General features: G+C 54.8%; 1 protein-coding gene across 1 annotated transcript; it reads right to left on the reverse strand.

Moving 5' to 3' along the window:
* Positions 1-10,988: 10,988 nt before the first annotated feature.
* On the reverse strand, positions 10,989-16,670 carry TOB2 (transducer of ERBB2, 2). Its single transcript, XM_050902891.1, has 2 exons — positions 16,423-16,670; positions 10,989-12,119 (listed from the first exon to the last, which is right to left on the reverse strand). Exon 2 carries the CDS (start codon positions 12,031-12,033, stop codon positions 11,011-11,013), a length of 1,023 nt encoding a protein of 340 aa, XP_050758848.1. The 5' UTR covers positions 12,034-12,119; positions 16,423-16,670; the 3' UTR covers positions 10,989-11,010.
* Between the last annotated feature and the right edge of the window lie 5,717 nt (positions 16,671-22,387).

Raw genomic sequence — 22,387 nt, forward strand, 5'->3', positions numbered from 1 at the left:
GACATTTATGCCCCTCTATCATCATATTGCATCAACATGCATGGTGTGTCAATGCCCCATTGCCACTTTGCTTCTGATTAAACACCACTGGGGTTTAATGAGTTTTCCTCCTGCTGTAAACCAGTGGTCATGGCTATGGTCACTCCAGTAATCCCAGGATAATTTTGGACATCCTGGGAGGAGTGGCAGAGCCAAATGCAGCTGCAGCATCCTTCAAAGGCTGAAGGGTGTTTTGGAGACTTCCACAAAGCAAGAATCCACCTCACAAAACCTATCGTCCCAGCTGGTCAGCAGAGACTGGTCTCAACAAGCTGTTCAGAATGAGCTCCCCTCATCTCCAGCCACGCTTCTGCAATCCTCGCATCTGCCACCTGCTCTGTCATTAGCTCTTGGGCCGTAGCCAAAGACTGTGGCAACACCTGAACTACTAATTGGGCTATTGCAGCAGCGCTAACAGACCTGGGACGCCTCTGCCAGCCAAGCCAACTGCTCCAAGATGCGCCAGCATGCAGCCAGCACTCTCGCTGTGCTTGAAACCCTCTGCACTACAATGCAGCGATGAGCTCCCACAGCTATGTGCCATGCAGATATTTTTGCAAATGCTGTTTGGCTGCGTGGAGGGCAGCTGTTGCCAGCCAGGCAGGGCATGTGCGGGAAGCGGAGAAGACCAGGAGGAGCTGTGGAGGGGGAAAAAAGGGAATCAGCCGATCACAGGTGAATGGCACAGGGGGGATGGGCCCAGCAGGAGCCAAAGGTACTACGGGAAGAGATATGGCTGCTTACTGGTGGCAGAACTCTCCCTTGCACCCTGCTGCTGGCTGCTGTTTGCTCCCAGGATCAGACCACAGCATTTAGGGAAAATAATCCATTGGAGCAAGGAAGATAGAGAGGCAAGGGAGAGGAGAAGGCTGGGGCTCTAGAGAAGGATGCTTCCCAAGTTCCCGAGGTGGATGAGTTCCCACCTGGGGAATACCAGCACCCATGGTGGCATTAGCTGGTCTCATAGCCAGAGAGCTGGGAAACCCTTCCACACTCTTGGGGTCTTCCTATAGCCTCTGGCAGCAGGTGCATGTAACGGCAAACATAGAGATGCCATTGCATCCATTCACCTTCCTTTCTAGTCCACAAGGGAGAGCAGACAGACTCAGCTGTGGGCCAGCGTGAGCGTTTAACTCCCTGAGGCCCAACCTGCTTTGCTTGGCAAGGTGTGAAGAGGCCAGCATTCACCCAGCACAAGTAAATGCTTTGGCAGGGCAGGCTCCAGGCAGGAGTGAAGCCGGCTGTGCCCCTGGACAGGAGGCTTTTGAGTGGCTGCAAGGTGGAGAGCCATGGCCCTGCAGCCTGCTTTGCCCATGGCAGAGCCTGGAAAGCCAGCCACTGCCACCACAAGATGAGTAAGATCCTGCCAAGTGACAATTACCTCCAGGATGAAAGGTGGCTCCCTCCAGGAGCAGCAGTTACTAATTCCCCCACCGATATCTTCAGGTGAAGAAGAAGGTGGCCAGCAGCCTCACCAGGCATGGGAGGAGAGGAAGAGCTCTCTGTGCATTTGGCTGGCACAGCCTGCGATGGAGACCCTTTTCTATCTGCACACCTTGCAGGGAGAGGGGGCAAAATTAAAGGCAGTGAAGTAAAAGGGGGGACCCCTTGCTAATCGTACCTTCCTCAACAGAGTTGTATCACAGAAAAATACCTGGGGAGGGTGTTTGGGGTTTTTTTGTGAGATCATAGCCAGCACCCTGTACCCAATTCTGTCAAGGTCACACTGGATAGAATCAGTGGAGTTTTTCAACCAGGCAGATACAGCAAACCCCCCCCCCCCCCTTTACCTCCCAGGCTGTGGAAGCCGAAAGGCACCTTCAGCCATTTGTGGGAAGCTTTGCTGCACCACTTGAGGCGACATGGGCTTCTCCAGTGGGGTGCCATGGTCTTGCTTTTGTGGCTTCCTTATGGTAATGGGCAGCTCCCACCAGCTCTTGCAGCCCTACGTGGGCAGAGCAGCTCTGGGGAAGACACTTGCGCAACTTTGCAGGACACTCCAGGTATGTTAAAGGAAGATGTCCAGCCCCAACCGGCTCTGGACTATGTAGCTCTACTGGCCAGGCAAGGGAAGGGTCAGCACACAGTTACTAACACAGACCTCCACTTCCTAGTGATGCTTTGCAGATTACTGTTGTGGTCCTTGACCTCGTTCAACCAGTTCATCCCGCTTTCCAGGAAAGCTCAGTGACAGGGGGTGGAGATCAATCGGGTGCTGCTGGAAGACCCACGGGTCCCTGCAGCAGCTCTTAGCAGTTACTCTGTGCGCTCAGAGGAGTCAGCGCTTCAGTCTCAGGCACCCCACGATATAAAACACTGGGGCCAAGGTTGGATGGACTCGGGTCCTTTCATAGCATTTTAAGCTGCACGTTGGGGAGCCTGGAGTTTTTTCTTAAAAATATAAAATAGGAACATCTCCTCAGCCATGATGTTGTCTGTGTGCTGAATATCTGTATGACAAAGAGATGTGGTCAGTGGCTTTCTCCTGCAATAAACACCAGTCTAATATGGCTTTGATGGAGTATGTGTTGGTTAGGTGTTGTATTATTCTCTACTTGCTATGGGGCTATTGCAGTCCCCACTGTGACCTCTGTAACCGCTGGCTTTGGGAAGGTTTCCACTTACATGCACCGGTTGGTCAAAAGTATCTCCGTGGAGGAAAATAATCTTTTTCAAAGAGCACTGTGCCTTTGGAGAAAAGAATGACTCCAAGATTTAAAATGAAGTCTTACCAGAATAAAACAATCTTTCTTACCTGGCTTTGTACCTACCAGTTAGTCTCAATGGCCAAGTTCCTAGTTTGAAGGACCGAGTGAGGTCTCTTTTGGGTGGTTTTATACACTTGATCTGATGTGCTGTGATTTATAATCTGGAATGTAGGAAAGTTTCTTTGGTTATGTTTCCAAAAATCAGCAATTTGTGGTTCCCTGTGCTGATGTGTTAGCACTGAGGCTGTAGGTTATAGCATTCAATGCCCTGTCCAACAGTGACTGCTTACGCAGTGAGACTGCTCTCCTCGGCAGTGCTGGGCACCTTTGGCTCTGCCTTGGATTATCACAGCCCACCTGCGCCCTTTCTCAGTTTATTTTGTTGGATCCTATTTTCGTCTGGGTTTGTCAAGCCCTTTCGCTTCCTCGGTGGACGGCTGGCAGTGGCGTGGCTGCAAGGGATAAGCTGTCCTCCCCCAGCGTGTCTCCATCCCATCCCTCTGCATCATCTCCTTTCCCATTCGGAGCAGCTCCCAGTGCTGGCGGGATCAGCGTGAGGCAGCAGGAGAGACCGATGGGTGCCGGCCCCAGTGCTCGTGCTCCCCGCGAGCGTGGTGAAGCTGCAGCCCCTCTCCGAGCCTCGGCATCTCCACGTCTGTGCTGGAGGCAACGACAGCCCTGTGACTCATGGGCGCCCTGCGAGAGCTGGCAGTGTCCCCAGAGGGGAACCACTGTGTCAGGACCAGCCCAGAGGGAGAGTTGGAGGACAATCGTGCATGAGAGTGTGACAAGCAGGGAGCCAGACGGGGAGGCTAACGTGGAGCTGTGCTGGCCAGGAAGGAGGCCTACACAGCTGCCGCCCGTGTTGGATCACCAGGAACACGCACTGTTTCACCAGGTGGTGAAGGGAAGAGGGGAGTTCCAGCCTCCCTTGCCTCCCTGCGACGTTTGCACCTGTGTGTAAACACCTCGGATGTCCCCAGGGTGCTGTCCTCCTTCCCTCTGCTCCTCTCAGTCCTTCCCTGGCTCATGTTCATGGTCTTCCAGACACCTCTGCTGCTCCTTTCCCCCGCGTTCTCTGCTGTGCTGCCAGTCTGTCCCCCCAAGGATGCAAACCCCAGTGCTCCCCCAGCAGATGAGGTCTTTTCAGTTCCCCCCTGGTTTTCCTGCGTGCCCATGGCCCCTCACTTGCCCGTGCATTGTGCGAGCACGGCCGCTTCGGCAGGCGGCAGGCTCCACGAGTGACGCCGGTGCATCCTCCCTGCAGCCATGTGCCGCACAGCGATGCTGGGCACAGGCAAGGACAGAGGGCAACTTCGGTAGATTTTGGAATGCTGAGGCCTGAGGCCTGGTGCGATGTTGCTCAGGCCTCTGTGGGAGCCCGGAGCAGCACGTGTTGACACAACCTGACTGCAGGAAGATCAGGAAATGCAAAAGCGCCTGTTGCTGAGGGAAGCTGGACTTGGCCCTTGCGAGAATTTGCCGAGCTCTGCAACTGAGGCCCATGAAAGAAGCATTTCCTGCTGCAGCAACATTGCCCATTGCCCTCCCTACACATCACCTTGTGTGGGTCATTTTGGGTTGTTGTTTTTTTTTTTTCCTGATGAAAGCCCCAGCTGCACCTTCTGCAAGCAGTTTCTGGCTGATTCACTTGAAGGAAACTTTGTCCTTGGTGGGAACACCCTACCAAGTGGGAGGGACACACTCCCTCCCGGGGATCTGCTTCCTTCAGCAGTCAGGCTGCGCCGGCAGCACAGCAGGCTGCAAGAGGCCAACAAAAATAAGCGGAAAAAAACCTCAACTAGGTCTCAGCAACTGCGAAATAACACAGGGACCACGCTCGCCTCCTCAGTGTTTAGTAAAGAGGGAGCGAGTTCCCCCGCGCCTCCACCTGCGCCATTCCCTGCGCCTCCTCAAGACAAAACGGCAAAATTTGACCCTGAACCTCCTTCACAGAGATTTCTTTTTCCTAACCCGCTGCCATGCCTCCGAGGGCTTCTTGGGGGAACAAAAATCCCATGTCCCTCCCCAGCACACGCACTTACCACGCTGGAGTCACTTCTGCCGCTGGCAATGGCCACACACAAATTGGCCGTCACGCAAATCGGCCCTTCACTGACCGGTACGACTCAAAAGCACCATGTGTGCCAGTTGGGGCTTAGCCTTCACCGAGACATCTTGAGGCCGGGGGGTGAAAGCTTCACTCTTTAGCAGCTTTATAAAAAGCAGACCAGCTTTCTGGAGGCAACGACGCAGGCGGCAGCGGGGGGGACAGTGGAAGAACAGCTCTGCAAGGGCCAGGGCGAGCGTGTTCCTGGCCATGTTTGAATTGGAGCCCAGCCATAGAAACCGAAGGAAAAAGCACAAGGTTTGGGAGGCAGCTAACCTTGGCCACAGCCTGTCTCTCGGCTGGTGCCTGCGCTCCGGTGGAGGACGCACGTGGGGTGGGAAGACCTGGCCGTCCCTCTGCAACCATGGCGTCAGCTTCGCCCCTCGCACCCGCCGGGGCCGGGGGTAGCGCCCGGGGACGCAGCCACGTGAGCGGGGAGCAGGTGGCCTTGGCAGGAGCACTCCTCCGGGATGCCAAGGACTCGGCGGGTCCCGGCCCCCCCACCAGTGGTGTTTTTCCACCTCCCGGTCCTGGCACGTCGGCAAGCGCTGGGGCACGGGGAAGCACCCGCTGTTGGCGGCGCCTGCGCCATGTGTTATTCAATCCCAATAATCCCAAGTCTCTGGGAGGCTCTGGGGCAGCGGGAGATGCTCTCCTGCCAGAGCAAACACAGTCCAGGGCACGGCTGCCTTACAGACGGCTTTTCACACTTGCATAAGGCTTTCCTCCGGGCGCCAGCCCCCTCCGTCTCCCAGAACAGCCCGATTCGTGTCAGAAACTGCTGCTGTCACAGACTGAAAAGCCCAAGGCTGAAGCGCAGCATTTTCTACCCAAGCTGCCTCCTCCTTTCAGGTAGGAGCCCGCCCGCTCGGTGACTCAAGTTGCAAGTTTCCTTCTTAATAACGGAGTCCCCTGTGATGAGTGTCTAAACAACACCCCCATACCCCTCGCTTTGGAGGCTTCAGGAGACAAGTCCCATCTTGTTGCCATGCCTTGCTGGAGCACCCTATTTGGGGACCGACTCGGTCATTGCCCAAACACCTGGCAAATATTCCCACACCCAGGCACCATCCTCCACCGGCCAAGTGCAGGGCTCTAGCACTTCCTTTCCTCTCTGAAGGCTGATGGAGGGCAGATCCTCATCCCTGCACACTGCTTCCAGGTGTTTCACCTCCCCACACCCTTCAGGCTCCCCAAGACAGCACAGGGGCAAATACCTCAGGAGGAACGAGGCTATACCAAGCCTTTTCCCTAATCCCTGCCCAGCTATCAGCTGTAAACGAATGCCAGGCCCTACCGCCCGGCGTACCTGTGCCCAAAAACAGAAAGGCTCCGTGCCTCCCTGCGTCACAGCCGAGCAAATGCAGGGCAAGGATCAGAAAGGCACATACCCGCCCTTGATTTTCCATTTCCAGAAACATGTCTCAGGGCAAGAGTTTGTGCGTGCTTTAGATAAATGATTACAAGGGGTTTGAGACACAAAGGGGAAAAAATAGTTTTGTTGCTTAGCAGAGTGTGACAGTCACGTGGCGCGCAGCAGGCATGAGCAGCAGCCCAGCTCCTGGGGCTGGCAAAGCCAAGGGCAAAGCAGCCCAAGCTCTTCCAGGAAGACATTCAGGCTAGAGGGGCTGAAGGGGCATGGGTAAGGATGCTAGCAGGAGCCAGCAGCCAGTACCAGCTCCACGTTTGGTTTCCTCAAGTACATTCAGAGCAGCTCCCTTCAACAGCTTTTTAAGGAGGCGGCACGGGGAGCTGCAAGCCACCCCTCGAGCAGGAGGCATCAGGAGCGCGGTGGGGCTGGGGAAGCTGGGTCACACAGCCATCTGGCACACGTGGGGTGGGAGAGGCATTTCAGCATCTTCCTCAGCACAGAGGGGCCATCTCATCTTGTTTTGCTAAAAAGGAGCAGCTCCCTCCAACAGAAATTCTGATTAAAGCTGAGCAATAAGAGGTTAGAAAGAGAAACAAAATCAGACCTTCATCATCACTGCTTGTTCTCATATCCAGCCTCAAGCCCACCCTGCTATGAGAAGTCACCTTGATGAACATTCACAGTAGGGAGGGCATGGCCTGCACATGCACCTTGAGGCTTCCTTTGCTTAGCAAGTACCCCAGATTCCCCAGAATAAACCCGAACTGGTTTGCAGCCCCTGGGGGGGAGAGGGGCCCACAGAGAGGGAAGAAATCAATCCATGAACAGCACTCGCTCTGCAGAAACCACTGCCTGGGAAGGCTTCATCTACCCCATGCGATGACACCAGACAGATCCCAGCCCGGCCCCGCAGGCAATGGCTGCAGGCAATGGCCCTGATGAGCTACCGCAGACGCCAGGTATTTTAGGAACTCTGCTGATTGACTGAAGGCCCCTGAGGCACCACACACCAAAGCCTCCCAGGGAGGAGAGCCAGCTCTTCCCCCCCCCTCCCCAGGGAGCTGAATCACGACAGGACCTGGGAAGGCCAGGCACACCGCCGCTTTTTCCTATGCCACTGCTATTCTTGGCAGCGCAAGGGGTCAGGGAGACTGCTGCCCTTGCCATGTTGCACAAGCCTGGGCATCACCAGGCTATTCCTAACACAATGAAACCTGCGCCAAGCACACCGCAAACCAGCGGCCTTGCCTGCGACAGGAAGACGCCAGGCGCCGGTTCATCCAAAGGCAGGCAGGGAAGGCGGCCACGTCCCTCCTCACCCAGGAACAGGGACAGCAGAGGCGTTTTCTCCCCACCGAGCACACACACCACACAACAACCGGTTATTATATCATGCTTTTAATACAAACTTAAAAAAATCTGGAACAATAGAAACTGTACAGATTTGATCAACCTTTTTGTTTTTGTTTTTTTTTGTTTTTGTTTTGTTTTTAACTAAATCTCTAGACACACCAATGTCCCGTTCCAAAATATTGCACAACATTCTGAATACAAAACTCTGATTGTATTCCTCCTTCGCTAAAGAAAAAAAAAAAAAAAGAAGGAAAAAAAAAAAAAAGACAGCAACCCCCTGGTTCCCCCTCTCAGTAGCCCCCTTCTCAGAAAGAAAGAAACCCAAGCAGAGCACACACGGAAACCCTCCGCTCGGAGACATACAGACTTCTGTCCTCTTTCACTCCTTCTCTCCCACAAGGCAACTGTCAATTCACTCCTCGGAGAGTGGCGGGAGGGAAAGGAGGGAGGCTGAGTGGGGAGAAAGGAATCTTCACCACTTCTTTTTTTTTTTAAAGTTTTTTTCCTGAAAAAATATTTTTTTCTCTCCTCTTTTTAAGAAAAAATCTCGAAAAGAAAAAAATTACAGTTTTTTTACGTTAGAAATATACATATATTATATATACCTCTTACATTTTACAAATGTAGCAAATTATTCAATACAAACGGACATCAACAAAAAGAACACAAACCCATAAAAAATAAAAGTTAAAAAAAAATTTCTCTCTTCTCTTCCTAAGAAACCAGGTAAATTAGTGCAGGTTTTTAAAAAATAAAATTGAAGCTGAACGCCTACATCCAAGACTAGAAAAGACCCAAAAAGGCCGTTAGTTTCCATTGCTGCCTGACGCTGGAGGAACGTTTCTGAAGCACGCTTTTTTCCTTTTAAGCTACAAAGAGGTTGGTCCCTCCTCTTTTCCTCCTTCCACTCACACCACTATTTTTAAAGCAGATAAATACATGTGGCAGGGCAAAGCGGCATCAAAGCTTCACACACATAAGCGGGTGGCCGGGGGGCATCCCCACCTCTCCCCTCCCTCCCTGTGCCAGAGGAGAGCACACTGTCCCGCGGCAGCGGCTCACAGGTGGCTTTGCCAGATGCGGGGACAGTGGGGGACAACTGGACCAGGTCCTGCCATCAGGGGCTGAGCACCCCTCAGTCCAGTGTAGCAAGTGGGCTGGCACTCAGCAGCACACTCCTGGGGAGAAGGACGGGGTGGCAGTGGTAACATCCATAAGTTGGGGGGTTCAAAAAAAAAAAAAAAAAAAAAAAAAAAAAAAGGAAAAAAGGGAAACCCAACAGCTCGGCCATTCCTCAGCAACTTCTCCTAGTCTGGAAACCTGCGGGGTTGAGGCTGCGGGCACCGGTTTAGGGGAAGCTAGCCGGGCTCCGCTCTCCTTGCCCACCCGCCATGTTGGTCATAGCTCTATGGCAAGCAGCCTGCTCGGGAACCCACGCTGGGCACGAGGTCAGGACCGTGCCTCCCCCAGTCACCCAGCCAGGGGAAGGGTGTGCTGGAAACTCTCCTTAAAGAGCTCCAGACAGTGGCAGTCTCCCTGGAACAGCCCATTACCTCTGCAAAGGCTCATTGGCAACACAACTACAAGAGGGCTGGAGTGCCTTCATCTCAGCTCAAGGGAAGGGAGCAGAAAAAGCATGAGTTCAAGCCTATCTCCCCTGAAACAGGGATGTCTTGAAAGAGCACACTTCGACAGATACAGAATTGGGTTTCAGAGGGTGTTCCAGAGACGACATTAAAAGAAAACCAAACCTCAAGTTTGGGAGGCAGCAAAAAAGCTTATTTTTCTTTTAAACTGAGAACTTCAAAGACTGGAGTCTCATCATCTCCATCTCTCTCCTCTTTGCACGTTTCCATACTCCCACAACAGCCTCCAAGGAGACCTCCTTCCCACCTAGAGAGCCTCCACCCTGCCTGGGCAAGAAGCAGCCCTCCTTCGGCTTCCCATGAAGGTGGGCTTTGCAGTCCCTAACACAGAAGTGACCTAGCTGAAACACCACTACTGCCCGACTGCAGCACATTGTCCCAGGGAAAGCTGCAGGGGCCTTCCCAGATCCCGGCCCTGCAGCGAGGAGGCACCGTACATTCACACACTGGGACGGCCGCTCGCCTTCAGAGCGCCCGTCCCCGCTCTGCTCTAAGCCTAGCGCCGTCCGCACTATCGTGATCTGGCTGGAATTATGAGTTTATGCTAGGTGCTTCCCTTCCGCACCAGATCAGCCACCTCCTCTCGCTCCTCCAGAAGGGCAGGGGAGGGGATTTAGTCAGGGGTATACCTGGCTGAAAGCACAAACCCTTATGCTACCACTCAAGAGAGCAGCTTCAACAACATAGCCCTTTCTCTTCCTCAAAAGTAGTGCTGCCTCTCTAACTAAAAAAGAAGGAATTCCCCCTCTGAGGCAAGAAGATAAATTCACAGCAGGGAACGAGAACTCAGACCGCAGAGGCCACCCCAGGTGGATGCTAGCCCCTGCTGCTGGGGACAAAGTCCGGGAAGCGGGTGCAAGATCCAAGTGGGGCCGCCTGGCTCAGCACCACCTCCCCCAGCCACAGGGACAGGCGGGTGGTGTTTCTACACCACAGGGCTGTCACCCAGCCCAACCGGCTGGCCCCGAGAGGGCACCAAAAGGCCCCCTCGCTCACACGCAGAAGGGGACGATAACCAGAGTCACGCAGTTCAAAGCGGTGTCCTCCTTTAGCCACGGCTGGAAGTGCAGATGAGGAAGTGAGCAGGAAGAAGCCATTTCACAGTAACGCTCTGCCCTCCCTGCTATGTGCTGGGAGGTGGTCAAGGAGAAGAGTTAGTGCTTTTCAACACACAGACAGAACAGCTGACGCCAGCCTGGGCTGGAGCAACAACAGCACAACGGTCTATGCCCGCGGGCACAGGAGATGCTCTCCGTCTACACGCAGAGCCGTAACAGAAAAAGCAAGCTCACCCACCCATTTCTGGCTAGCACGCAACAAGAGTGTGTGTATCTCCACTGACACTGACTCATCCTCTCCCCGTCCCTCCTCCAGTGAGGTGGTACAAAGAAGACATCCCTACACCCAGGTGGAAGGACCCTGTGTCCAGCGCTGGGGTGGGGGGTGCAGGGAATCAGGAGCATCGTGACCTATGGTTGCACCAGTCCTGGGCTGGGGGAAGGGGGAACACAAACCGAAAAAATCCCAAGACTCATTTAAGGAGTAAAAAATTGAGTAGGAAAAAAGCACAGGGACTGAGTTAAAAAACAAGTCAGTGCTTCAGGAGCGTTGCCAGCACAGCGCAACAACACTGGGCTCTCTCTTTTCCCAAGAAGCTATATTTATAAGATTTGAATATTTTCTGTATATTTCTATTTTTCTTTTCTCTCCCTCTTGTGTGTTTGTTTTGTTCTTGTTTCCCCCCCCTCCCTCCCCGCCCCAAAATACTCTCCTTCCTTGTGTTCAGTTGGCCAGGACGACAGGCTGGAACGACTGGCTGGGATACTGCATGGCATTCAGGTTGTAGCTGAGTCCTTCCACGAAGGGAGACTTCTCCAAGAAGAGGCTGTTGGTGCTGCCACCAAAGACCTGAGCCATATCAAAGGTACCACCCGTGCCGGTGTTGAACTGCGATGCCGGCGGGACGCTGCTGGCCTGGCTCTCACTGGCAACACCATCAAAGAAGAGACTGCTGGCTCCCGGCGACCCGCCGCTGTAAACGAACTCCTTGGCGTTGGGGGAGAGCTGCGACTGCGGGGCTTGGCTCCCAGCGCTCCCGACGAAGTTCAGAGAGTGCATAGACAGGGAGAGGCCCTTGTGCTTCAGCAGGTTGGTGGTGGGAGACCTGACCATCCTCGGCTGCTGCCCAGCCCCTGCTCCGCCGCCCCCTCCTCCAGCTCCTCCGCCCTTCTTCATCTTGGTAGAGCCGAACTTTGTGGCAGCAAAGGTGGCAGTGGTGAAAGTGATGGGCTGGGCAGAGCGAGGGATGAAGGTGGGGCTAGGCGACTGGCCGAAGGAGGGGGACGGAGAGTTGGACAGCGAGTTGTCCTGGCTGCCGATGGGGACAAATACCTGGGCATCGGGGTTGAAGCTGCTCTTGATTTCTTTGTCCAGCTCCGCAGCGCTGCAGCCCTCGCTGTCATCCAGGTAGAGGACCTTAACAGAGCCCTTCTCGCCGATCTGGTAGGAAACCTCAAAAGGATCGATCCAGACACTCAGCTCTTCCGGCACATTGGCGCGCACATCCTCCACGGCCAGCCCGCTCCGCTTGGCTGCCAGCTCCACCACTGGATCCACTGTCTCCCCTATATGAACACAGCGATAGCCAGATCCCTTCAGAGGCTTCTCCGGGTACCAGTGACCCTCATATTTCTTCTTCAGCAGGCGCTCCAGCTCCTCACCAAACAGGTCTGCCCGCCTCCGAGGAAGCTTGTTGTACAGGTATGAGATGATGAAGTTAAGAGCAACTTTGATCTCCAGATGCATACTCCCTTCGCAGCAAGCAAGTCAGGGCAGTGTATTAAAAGAGACAAAATGACACACGCATAGACAAGATTTGGCTCCAAACAGACCTAGGGAAAGAGAGAAAAGGATGGATGACGACCAGAGAACACAACTCCTCTCCACCTGTTGAGATAAACAGCCGCGCTTTTTCATTAACAAAAGCGGAATGAGCAGTTTGCACAAACACTAACAAGCAGTGACACTCTCTAGGAGAGTCACCCCAAACCTACTGGCCCTCAAAATAGAGAGATGCTGGTAGGAAGGAGTCTCCCTGCTCCTCTACAGAAGAAATAAGGGTGTAGCTACTACCCGCACACAGGTACGTACATTATACTCACCTCGCTGCCAAGTACCGCTGCTGAAACCTGGCAGGCCAACTGTCTGCTCTGGCAGAGCTATTTCAGCACATCTAACACGTCTCTCTCTGCCCTGGCACTCAGCAGCTTCCAGCACTGCTCACCTGCACCAGCCTCTCCAGAACATAAGCGCACCACCTGAACGGCCTTGTGACTCGCTCAGCAGCTTGTGCAGAGACCCGCTCGCCCTCAGGACGGCAGGGCCAGCCTCTCCTCCAGGAGGCCGGGTGGTCGTGCCGGGTGCTGCGTCCTGCTGGCACAAGCGCAGAAGGGACGAGAAGGAGCGAAGGAGGGTGCTGAGGCACCAGCTGCCAGCCCGTGTTTAGTATCCCCTTGACTGGCAGGCACATATCTTATAAAGTGTACCCAGTTGAGGCTCTGCCCAGCTACAAGCCTAAAATCCCAGTTTAATTCAGTTGGGAGGGAGAGGGGGGCAGGAAATGTGTGCGGGGTCACAAAACACACGTGCCAACAGCCTGCCCAATACAGTTCACATCACTTATCCCTGCGTAGAGGGAAGATGCGCTCTGCCAGGAGCAGGTACCTACTTAATAAAAACTGAAGTTGTTGGCCAAAGACTGAAGTAATCCTCCTTCTCTCCCTCCCTCCCTCGTGAGGAAGTTTCTGAAATGGAGAGAACCTACAAAAGCACAATGCAAAACCACAACACTCAGCTTGCCCATTATATACAGATTGACAAACAATGTTCGTCTGGGTACAAAAAACCCCCAGGTAGGTCAGCACCGCACACTGTCACCCATCCAAAGAAAACAAATCCCACAGATATTTTAAGAGGAAGCACACTTCCAGTAGCCTCCACACCTCATCAGGGGGAAGCAGAATATCCAGTTTTTAATTGGCAGCTTAGTCAGAGGCCGCTCTGTCTTCAGCTGCCCTCACCTTGCTCAAACAGACACACCATGTTCAACCATCTTCCTAAAATGGGCTTCGGGGATGCTCTCACGCAGCACTCAAGCCAATGTTTACGACTTGTGCCAATTATTTGGGGGTGGGGATGGAGTACAAACATACAGTGTCAGCATTCCCCTGAAAAACCGGGAATCCCAGCAGCACAACCAGGTATCCACGCTGGCCTAGGTCAGGAGGAAGAAAAAACTGACCAGACTTGTTTGCTTGATCTAGTTTAGTGGACAAGAAGGATTAAATAAATTTTAAAGAAACCCTGAAGTATTTTAAGGCTTTTTTACAAAAAAAGGGGGTGTGAATTTATGTTTTTTCTGTACTAGCCTGAGTTCAGAGAGGCTTGGCTTCAGGATGATGGTAACCAGAAGCAGATCCCACACCTCAAGTCCGCCAACAAGGTGGTCAGTTCTGGAAGGAATCCCCTTCGGGTTTGACTCAGCAACAAGAAAAACCACAGGAACAAGGGGATGGAAAAGAGGGAAAGAACTCTTGCCTTTAAAATCTGCTTTAAGGAATTACTGTAGTGTAACAACTTTTGGTAGGTCACTGAGACCTGACCAAGTTCAAATAAGAACAGATGAACGCCAAAGAAATAAGCAACCAGAGTTTTTCAGATAATAACAAGGAGAAGCCTTTTTCAGAAGGCAAGAGCCTTGGCATGGAGACAGAGCCTTTTCCAGAGAAAACAGCACGACGCAAACCCCTGAAAGAGCACACCTAAATGTTAACAAGAGCTTATACAGCCCGTACTACCTCGAGGGGGATTACATGGAGCCCTCTTGCTCCTTTCGCTTTGAGGCATCCGAGGCAGAGGACAGCTTGGGATCCCAGCAAATTAAGCAGGAAGAGAACAGCCAGTTTGTAAATCTTTTAATCTCATGTTATAAATTCTAATCCAGATCCAAAATCTATTAAGAAATCAGAAATTACAGATTGGCAAAGGAGCAAAGGCCAAAATTTGTTACCACCCTATTTGCAACACAAATGCCTCAATATACTTTGAGGAGCCCACATCCTCATCAACCTTCTGCAGAAGACAGCAAGGAGATACAATTATAAATCGTTGCCTCCTTTTTTCTTTAAGAAGTACTCCTCCTTCCTAAAAAGGGAATACGCTGTACCTTGACTATGAAAAAGACGAGTTAATTAGCCTAATAATACCAACAGCTGCCAAGGTAGCTGCATACAGCTCATACCTGCAGAAGGCACAAGAAGTCAGAGATACTGCTGACTCCTCAGATTGTTGACATGGTAAGATGTGCTCCAGTAGGACCCCCTCAACCTCTTTCTACTGCACCAAAATGTGATAACACAGTAATAAAATAAAAGAAAAACCAGCTGAAGCAGCATGGCTCCAAGACAAGAAACAACTAAATATCAATCGTAAAAGGTATTCTGACAAGTCTTCCATAAAGAGAGGCTTGCCCACATTGCCAGCATTTCCAAAGTAAAGGCTTACTGTACCACGGGCAGATAATCGAGGTGCCAGCAGGGAACAAAGGGCTGCTCCTCTGCTCTGCGGAGGGAATGTAGGGGCCCCCTCAGACCCCCCCGTTTATCAGCACACCGACGTGCTGAAGGAGAAAGGCCAAATAATCACTTGCATCAGAGGAGAGCAAACACGGGAACGATGCCCTCTCCTCCTCGCTACGCAAACACAGCGGGTGACCTTGTGAGTATCCCTCCAAGCTCCTGAGAGAGGTCTGGCCCCCGGGGACCGGCTGGCTGCCGCCTCACCCTCACCAGCGGCGTTTCCAGGGACTTTAAAAGGCGGCTGCCACGACGACCTGTGGTCCCACAGCAGGCCACACCCGTCCGGAACAAGGGCCCCCTTTCCAGCCTTCCCCTCCCCACCCCACCCGAATCCCACCCACGGGCGGCAGAAAGGGCTCCCCCCACCCGAGGCGAGCGGCCCTGCGGGGACGCACCCGAGGCAAGCGGCCGGCCGCCCCCTCCCCGCGAAGGCGGCCATTTCTGGTGACCCGGCCGGCCGGCCTGCCTCCCCCCCTCCCCTTCCCCGCCGCCGCCACGGGGCACCCTGGGAGTTGTAGTCCTCGCCCCCCCTCCCCGCCCCGCGACCTACTTCGCCCCCGGACTACGCCTCCCGTCGCGCCCCGCGGCCGGCCGGGCCCGGCGCTTTGCTCGGCGGGGCAGGGCACAAAATTTTCCACGGCACATGCGCCCTGGCGGCCCGCCCGCCCGCCCCGGCGCTGCCCACGGCGGGGAACACGCCCCGCGGCCCGGCGCTCGGGACCGCCGGGCAGCCGCCCCCCTTCTTCCCTTCCCCTCCCTCTCGGCAGAGACGGGGAGGCGCGTCCCCACCCCACGGCAGCCTCCCCCCGCCCCATGGCTGCGGGGACGGAGCCCAGGAGGACACAAGCCCCGTGTCACCCCCCCACCCCGCCGTCGCTTGTCCCCGTCCCCCCCCCGTGGGACACGCAGGGTCGCAAACAAGGTCCCCAAAAGAGCCCTTCGACGGAGGAGGGGGAAGGTGTTCCCCCACCACCCCAAGGGCGAGCTCCTGGCCCCGCACACTCTGCGGGGCACCGCGGCGGCCCCCGAGGCCTGCAGGATCGAGGTGGGGGGGGGGTGCAGCCCAGCCCAGCCCCGGCGGCGCCTTTGTTGTCGCCGGGCTTCTCCCCCCGCTCCCGGAGCCCGCGGGGGCTGCATCCGCCGTGCGAGAAGGGAGACACCTCGGCGACACCCCCGCCTCCCCCGGCAGCCCAGGGTGCTCGCCGCCGCCCTCGGGCCCAGCCTGCCCTTTTCGGGGCTGCTGGGGCTGAGCCGCACCCCGCCCCCATCCCCTCATCAGACTGGGGAGGGGGGGAGCCGAACAAAATGGTGAACTGGGGCATTGCAAAGCGTCACCGACCCTATGACTTTCACACACACACCCCCTCCCTTGAAGCCCCATTAATCGCCACCGGGGGCCGGCAACCGCACGGTCGCTCCACGGACGGATAAATTACCTCCCCCCGGGCGGGGAGGGGGGACGATGAACCCCCTCAGGCCAAGCCCACAAAGGGGATGCGGGCTGAGGGGACCCGGCCCGAGAAAAGAGGGGGAGGGAAGCACCCCCGGCCCCACTTACTTCGTCCTCGGCTCCAGGGCCGGCGGCTGGTGGCGGCTGCCGGGGACCGTGGGTGCTGCCGGTGGAGCCCCGGCGGTGCGTGCGGATCTCTGCCCCGTCCCGTCCCCTCCCTCGCCTTATCCCCGGCGGTGCGGTTCCTCCGCGGGGCGGGCCCGGGGGCTGCGGCGCGGGCCGGAGGCGGTGCGGGACGCCCGGAGGTGGGGGTGCGGGTGCTGGTGCCTGTGTCGTCGTCTCCGCCGCCGCCTCGCCTCTCCTCGCCCCGCCGGCCCGGAGCCGCCCGCGCCCTGGCCCCAAGTGAGCCAACTCACGGCAAACTTTCACCCTTAGCAACCCCGCGCAGGGATCCGCGCTCCCGCCCAGCGTGATGCGGCCGTGGAGGGCGGGCCGGGACTACTTTCTCCTCCCTTCGCCTCCCGCAGCGCCCCGGGGACGGGGACCGGTTTAATTCCCCTTTTTCTCCCCTTCTCCCCGCTCCCCCCCCGCCGCCGGTGCAGCAGCCGCAGCGGGGGGCGCTGCCAGCCGCGTCGCACCGGGGACTGCCCCGACTCTGGGCGCCAGGGGAAGGAAGGGGCAGGGGGGTTAGCGGGGATGAGGATTGACCCGACGATTTCCCCAAGCGGCTTAGCCTGAGGCGGGCCGGGGGGGTGGGGGGGCGCACAGGGAGGTGATCGAACGGGAGCGGGGAGGGAAGGAACCGACCGGCATTTTCCTCGCCTCCGCGCACGGCGGGTGCTTGGCAGCAGCCGCCACAGCAGGCCGCAGGGGGGCCTGGTGCTGTCAGGCCTCGGCTCCGTGGCAGGACCGGCCCCGGGATGAGGGGGGGGGCCTGGGGAATTCGGGCTCCCGAGGGGACAAGTACGCTGCACAACCCCAGCGAAGTCTTTTAAAAACTCCTGTGCTGGAACCCCCAAGCCCCACTAATGGCGCGGGCAGGAGAGTTTGGGGGTGAGGAGCCCAGAAGGGTGTGAGGAGAACAGGCATCCCCGGCTCCTTCCCTCACTGCAAACCCCTCGGGACCCCCAGCCCTGTGACACGGCGGGGCAGGCACGGGCGGGGAGGCCGGGGGGCTGCAGGCCCACCTCCTCAGGGGACAACGGGGCAAGGCCAAGCAAGGCCTGCCGCTGTCACCCCGGGGAGGGCAGGAGCAGGGACAATCGCCCCTGCGGCCCCGTGCCCCAGCACCCCCAGAGCCAGGGAGGGCTCCCCGCCCTGCGGCGCACAACCCCCGGACTACTTTGTCCCCGCACACTTGTGCGCCTCCGCCTTCAGCAGAGGGCCGGGCCGGCCCAGCCGCGGAGGAGGCAAGGGACCCGCAAGGTGCGCGAGCGGCGGCCGTGCTAAAAATAACTGCGGCGTGTTAGCAACAGCCTTCCCATTGGCTGGCCGGGCCCGGCGTCGCCTTCGGATTGGTGCGGTGCCTCAGCCAGTGAGCTGAAGGGGGTGTGCGCGGGGGGGCGGTGCCGGGCGCGGCGCCGGGGGCTGCCGGGAGTTGTAGTTGCCAAGGGCGGCGCGGCCTGCCCCGGCTTGGCCGCCCCCCGTCCCGTCCCGTCCCGTCCCGTCCCGTCCCGTCCCGTCCCGTCCCGCGGGGTGTTCGAGGGCTCCGTCCGGGCCGGCCTCGCCGTTACGAGGAGAGCCGTTACGCAAGCCGGCGCCGCGGCCGATGCAAAGCGGGGGTTGCGTGCTGCCCTGGGGAAGGACAGCTGTGGAGATGACCGTCCCCCCGGGGCCATCCAGGCGCCTGTCCCAGTCACGGGCGGATGGCAAGCACCTGCAGCCCCAAAGGCTGAGCCTCAGCCACCCGCCAGCAAGGTGAAGGCGCTCACCTAGCACCACATGGCCTTCTATTCTGCAAATAAAACTCAATAATGAAGAAAAAACAAGTGCACGGGCTTTGGGGTAGGAGTGGATACCCGGGCGTGGTAACAAACAGTCCCCTGAAGCAGCCACGCACGTAGAAGCGTTACAGGGGTGGCTGTATTTTTCTCACGTACAGTATCACCATACATGGCCGAAGGGCGCCAGTTGCCAGCACGCATGGCTCCGCGCTCTGTGTTTTCAACCAGACCCATTACTAGTTCTGAGGAAAATGAAGAAAATCCCTACAGGCACCCGCAGGCCACGTATTTTACGGTCCAAGGCCATCACCTTGGACAGACGCCACCTGCAAAGGGCCCTCGCCGTCCACACGTAAGGCAGCTTTTGAGCAGAGCAAAGCTCCAAACAAGTGGAAGGGACACTGAGAACGGCGTTTCCAGGCTCTCCCAGTCACGTGTCAGGCATCTTCCTCAGAGCAGACGCAAGCAGACCAGGGAGGGAGAACCGGTCTCAGTGACCAAAGCACTACCGCAGTCCTTGTTGCAGCGGGGGTAGCTTGCCTGGCCCATGAAATGTCCTGTCTGACTTGGTTCCAAAGAATTCCCAAGAAAAATCCCATCGTGGAGTCACATTCCATCTTGGAATCAGATCTTCTCAGTAACACAGTTACGTTTGAATGTTTATCGCCCATTTTCAAAAGGGACAAAGACCACAAACGGTTCCTGAGCTGCTCCGTCTCCCTCTGGTTAAATAATTCTCCGTAGCAACCGTCCCCCAAGTGCAAAAATACGAAGCTCCTCTCTTGCCCCGTTTCCACAAAGATCCTCAGCATCTTTCTGGGTTTGGTTTGTCGTCCCTCACTCAGGAACCCTTTACCTCAGGTACTGCCTTTGCCACTGAAGAGGACTTCTTTTGAAGCCAGCCAACACCACGCGTTAAGAAATCCGTTAACGTTCTCCTTCCTAGCCACAGTGCTGGAGCAGCCATCCTTGCTCATTTTCCCACTGATAAAAAAAACCCAACAACTTTTGAAGTTGTTTTTTTTTCTGCAGGGGAAGGGGGAGGCAGAGAAGACGAAGATTTATGAGAGCTCTTATGAGCAGCCTTATTTTCATCACTCCTAGTTTGAAAGGAATTTTGTTACAAAAGCACGTATTTTTTTTCTAATACTCCCTTCCTTTGCTGGAAACAAAATCACACTGTCAGCCAGAGATCAGGAAATTAAAATGACTGCGCTATTTTTAGCATCATTAAGAAAAAAAGGCAATTACATTTCTAAAATTCTATTGTTGTTTTAATGAGGTGTTACTAAGAGGGTGTTACACATTAGGGCTCTTTAAAATACTTGCGCCTTGACCGTGCTCCTTTAATTATTGTGTTGCCCTGGTACACATGCAGGCAGAGGAATTCTGTCACAGTATCCGCTCATGCATTCTTGGCCATTTGGCTATTACGTCAAAGCAAAGCTACCGAATCACGTGCGCGCCACGTGAAGGGAAGGAATCACCAGGCCGCCAGGACAGAGCTTGTTCTGCTGGGTTATTTAATGCCAAGGAAGGGCAGTCAGGTTGTAATCGGGCGTAATTAACACCGTCATACCCCGACTCCTCTTTACATTCAAGTCACATGACAACCTCAAGGAAATGAAAAATTCTTTCCTGCTATTGAAACAGGCAAACAACATCTCCAGCTGATCCCCATAATGAGAACATAACAGCCCTTGTGCAGATAAGGTTTCAGAAGCAGGATTTTGTCCATGCAGCTCCTGCAGGGCAAGCTCACAGGCAGACTCGAGGCCTTTGCCTGCCTTCGGGTTTTTTTTAAAAAAAGGTAATGCTTTGGGCTGAAGGGCTTTGTCAAGACAAGGTCTAGATGATGCAAAGGACCAGAGGTGTGTTACAGAGCTATTTGCTGAGCTTGGCTGTAGCTGTGGCTGGTAGTTGGTCTGAAGAGGTGTGCAACAGGGAACCTCTAAATTTCAGAACACAGCGGTGCCTTGTACTGGCAACAAAGAGGCCAATTACTTAATAGGCCAAGAGGTCCCGTGTTCCACCCCCTCAATGTAAATATTTGAAATAAAGGGATTTTTTTTTTTTTACTTATTACATAATATCCTTTTGATTAAAAAAGAAAAAAAGTGATAACCCTACTTAGAAAAGTAATGGCAGGAAGACACATTTAGCTCCATGCAATTAGGGTTTGCAGGCAGCACCACAGGGGTTCAGCTGCCACAGAGACTCAGCCTTGCTCCCACCCTTCCTTGCAGTTGTCATGCAAGTGCTTCACAGCTGGCAGCCAGGGAGCCCCTGAATCAGGCTGCTTAAGACTCCAAGGTCTGATGAAGCTCTTCCAGAGCTTGGCAGGCACACAGTAGCAGGACACGTCTTGTCTCCTTCCCCGCTCTGCAGGGAAGCTCGCCCTTTTAGCATGTGCTCCGGTCTCCAGCGCTGCCAGGAAAACTCCTTCTACTGGACAAGCACTTCAAAAATCTATTTAGGTAAGAAATATTGCGCTTTTCCAGGGGCCCTGCATGGGTTTCATTTGCTGGTGAAGAGACATCATTACCACACAAGCAAAGCTGAGTTTTTCTGGGCTACGCAACTGTATCCATTACCCTCGTCTGAATTAGCAGCTTCAGGGCACTGTCCCGTCCGTGCTCTGAAAGTACCAGAAAGGCAGCGGCGGTGAACTGATCTGAGCACCAGGAGCATTTGGCATTCTCCCCAGAGCTGTCTGAGCAAACAAGGCAAAGGGGAAAAAGCCTGTCCCTCCGTCTCTCCACCTGCCCAGCGACTCCGAACAACTAGAAATGGCAGCTTAACTCTCATTGCTGCCAGAACGCAGACTAATATACCCAGCAGTCAGAGTGAGGGCACTGGGAGTGCCAAGAAAGTAAGTATGCTCAGCCATTTTTGAGGGTGGGGGAAGGGACGGGGACACTCGTATCTCTATAGCAACCCCTGCCTGGCCGATCGGAACAAGGGCTGCTCTAAAATTAGATCTTCTAGGGGTCCCTGCACCAGGGGCAATTAACTCCAAGACAAAAGAAATAATTCAAAATTCATTTTCCTCTACCTTCACCAAAAAACTTTTGTTATCTTAGAAACTTCTGGGAAAGAAAAAAAAAAATACGTATAAACTTTCAGCTATTCCTAGTGTGATAATTTGGGCGGGCGGACTGAGAGCAAGTGATAATTCTGGTTGAAGTGATAAAGTTCCAGGTACAAAAAAATCTGCATGTCATGCCCTGCTTCTGAAGAAATACAGAATTTAACACAGCTGACAATGGCTCTGACATGGGCTTCCCAGTCAGGAACAAGAGGCAGCTGCTTATTCATGTAGAATTCCTTTGAGAGAGTGGGTTTGCTGGAACCAAAGAGCCAGTTTGCTCTGAACAGCTTGGCAAATAGCATCCACATTAGTAAAAATTAACCAGAAGCTGTGTAAGGGAACCATGGTGCAGGGAAGAAGACACACAGATACTCTCAAGACTGCAAAAAGCTTGGAAGAGAAACCTGACAGAATTAATAGCTGAGGGGAAGAGAGGGAGGAGCAGCTTAGATGGCTGTAGGACCAGTCATAGCTAGAGCCAGCTGCAGCAGGAAGAAATGACTTTTAAGGGAAGGATCATCACAACTTGTCTGCTTGTTTTCACTCTTATCTGAAACACCTAAACGGCTGGAGCAGGTAGCAGAGGCATTTAAGCCAGAGAGGAGTTAGAGGAATCAGTACTAGCCTCAAGGGAACAACTGAAATCCTGGAAGGGGCATAAAACAGGCTCTGCACCCCAAGACCGTGCAAAGAGCATCCTGTCACTGTAGCACACGCTCTGCTCAGGCTATGAAGACTTTAAGGACTACAGGGCACGCGGAGCTAGGACTCTAATTTAACCATCTGAGGAGTGCATGCACTAGTAGGGAACTCAGTTCCGCCTCTGCATAAAGGCGCCTGTTCCCAGATCTCTGCTGAGCCAACAGACTGCTTTTAGCCTGTACTAGTATTTGATAAACAAGCAGCCTCTGGTTTTCAGCATGCATACAGCTAATAGCCTAGAACACAATAGTTGGTTTCCAGTTACAGCAGGGAAGGCTTTAACTTATTCACAAGAACAGGACAGTGAGTCAAATAGCTTAGTAGGTTTTAGAAAGGG

Source organism: Gymnogyps californianus, chromosome 1, assembly GCF_018139145.2.
Source record: "Gymnogyps californianus isolate 813 chromosome 1, ASM1813914v2, whole genome shotgun sequence".
Lineage (NCBI taxonomy): Eukaryota > Metazoa > Chordata > Aves > Accipitriformes > Cathartidae > Gymnogyps > Gymnogyps californianus.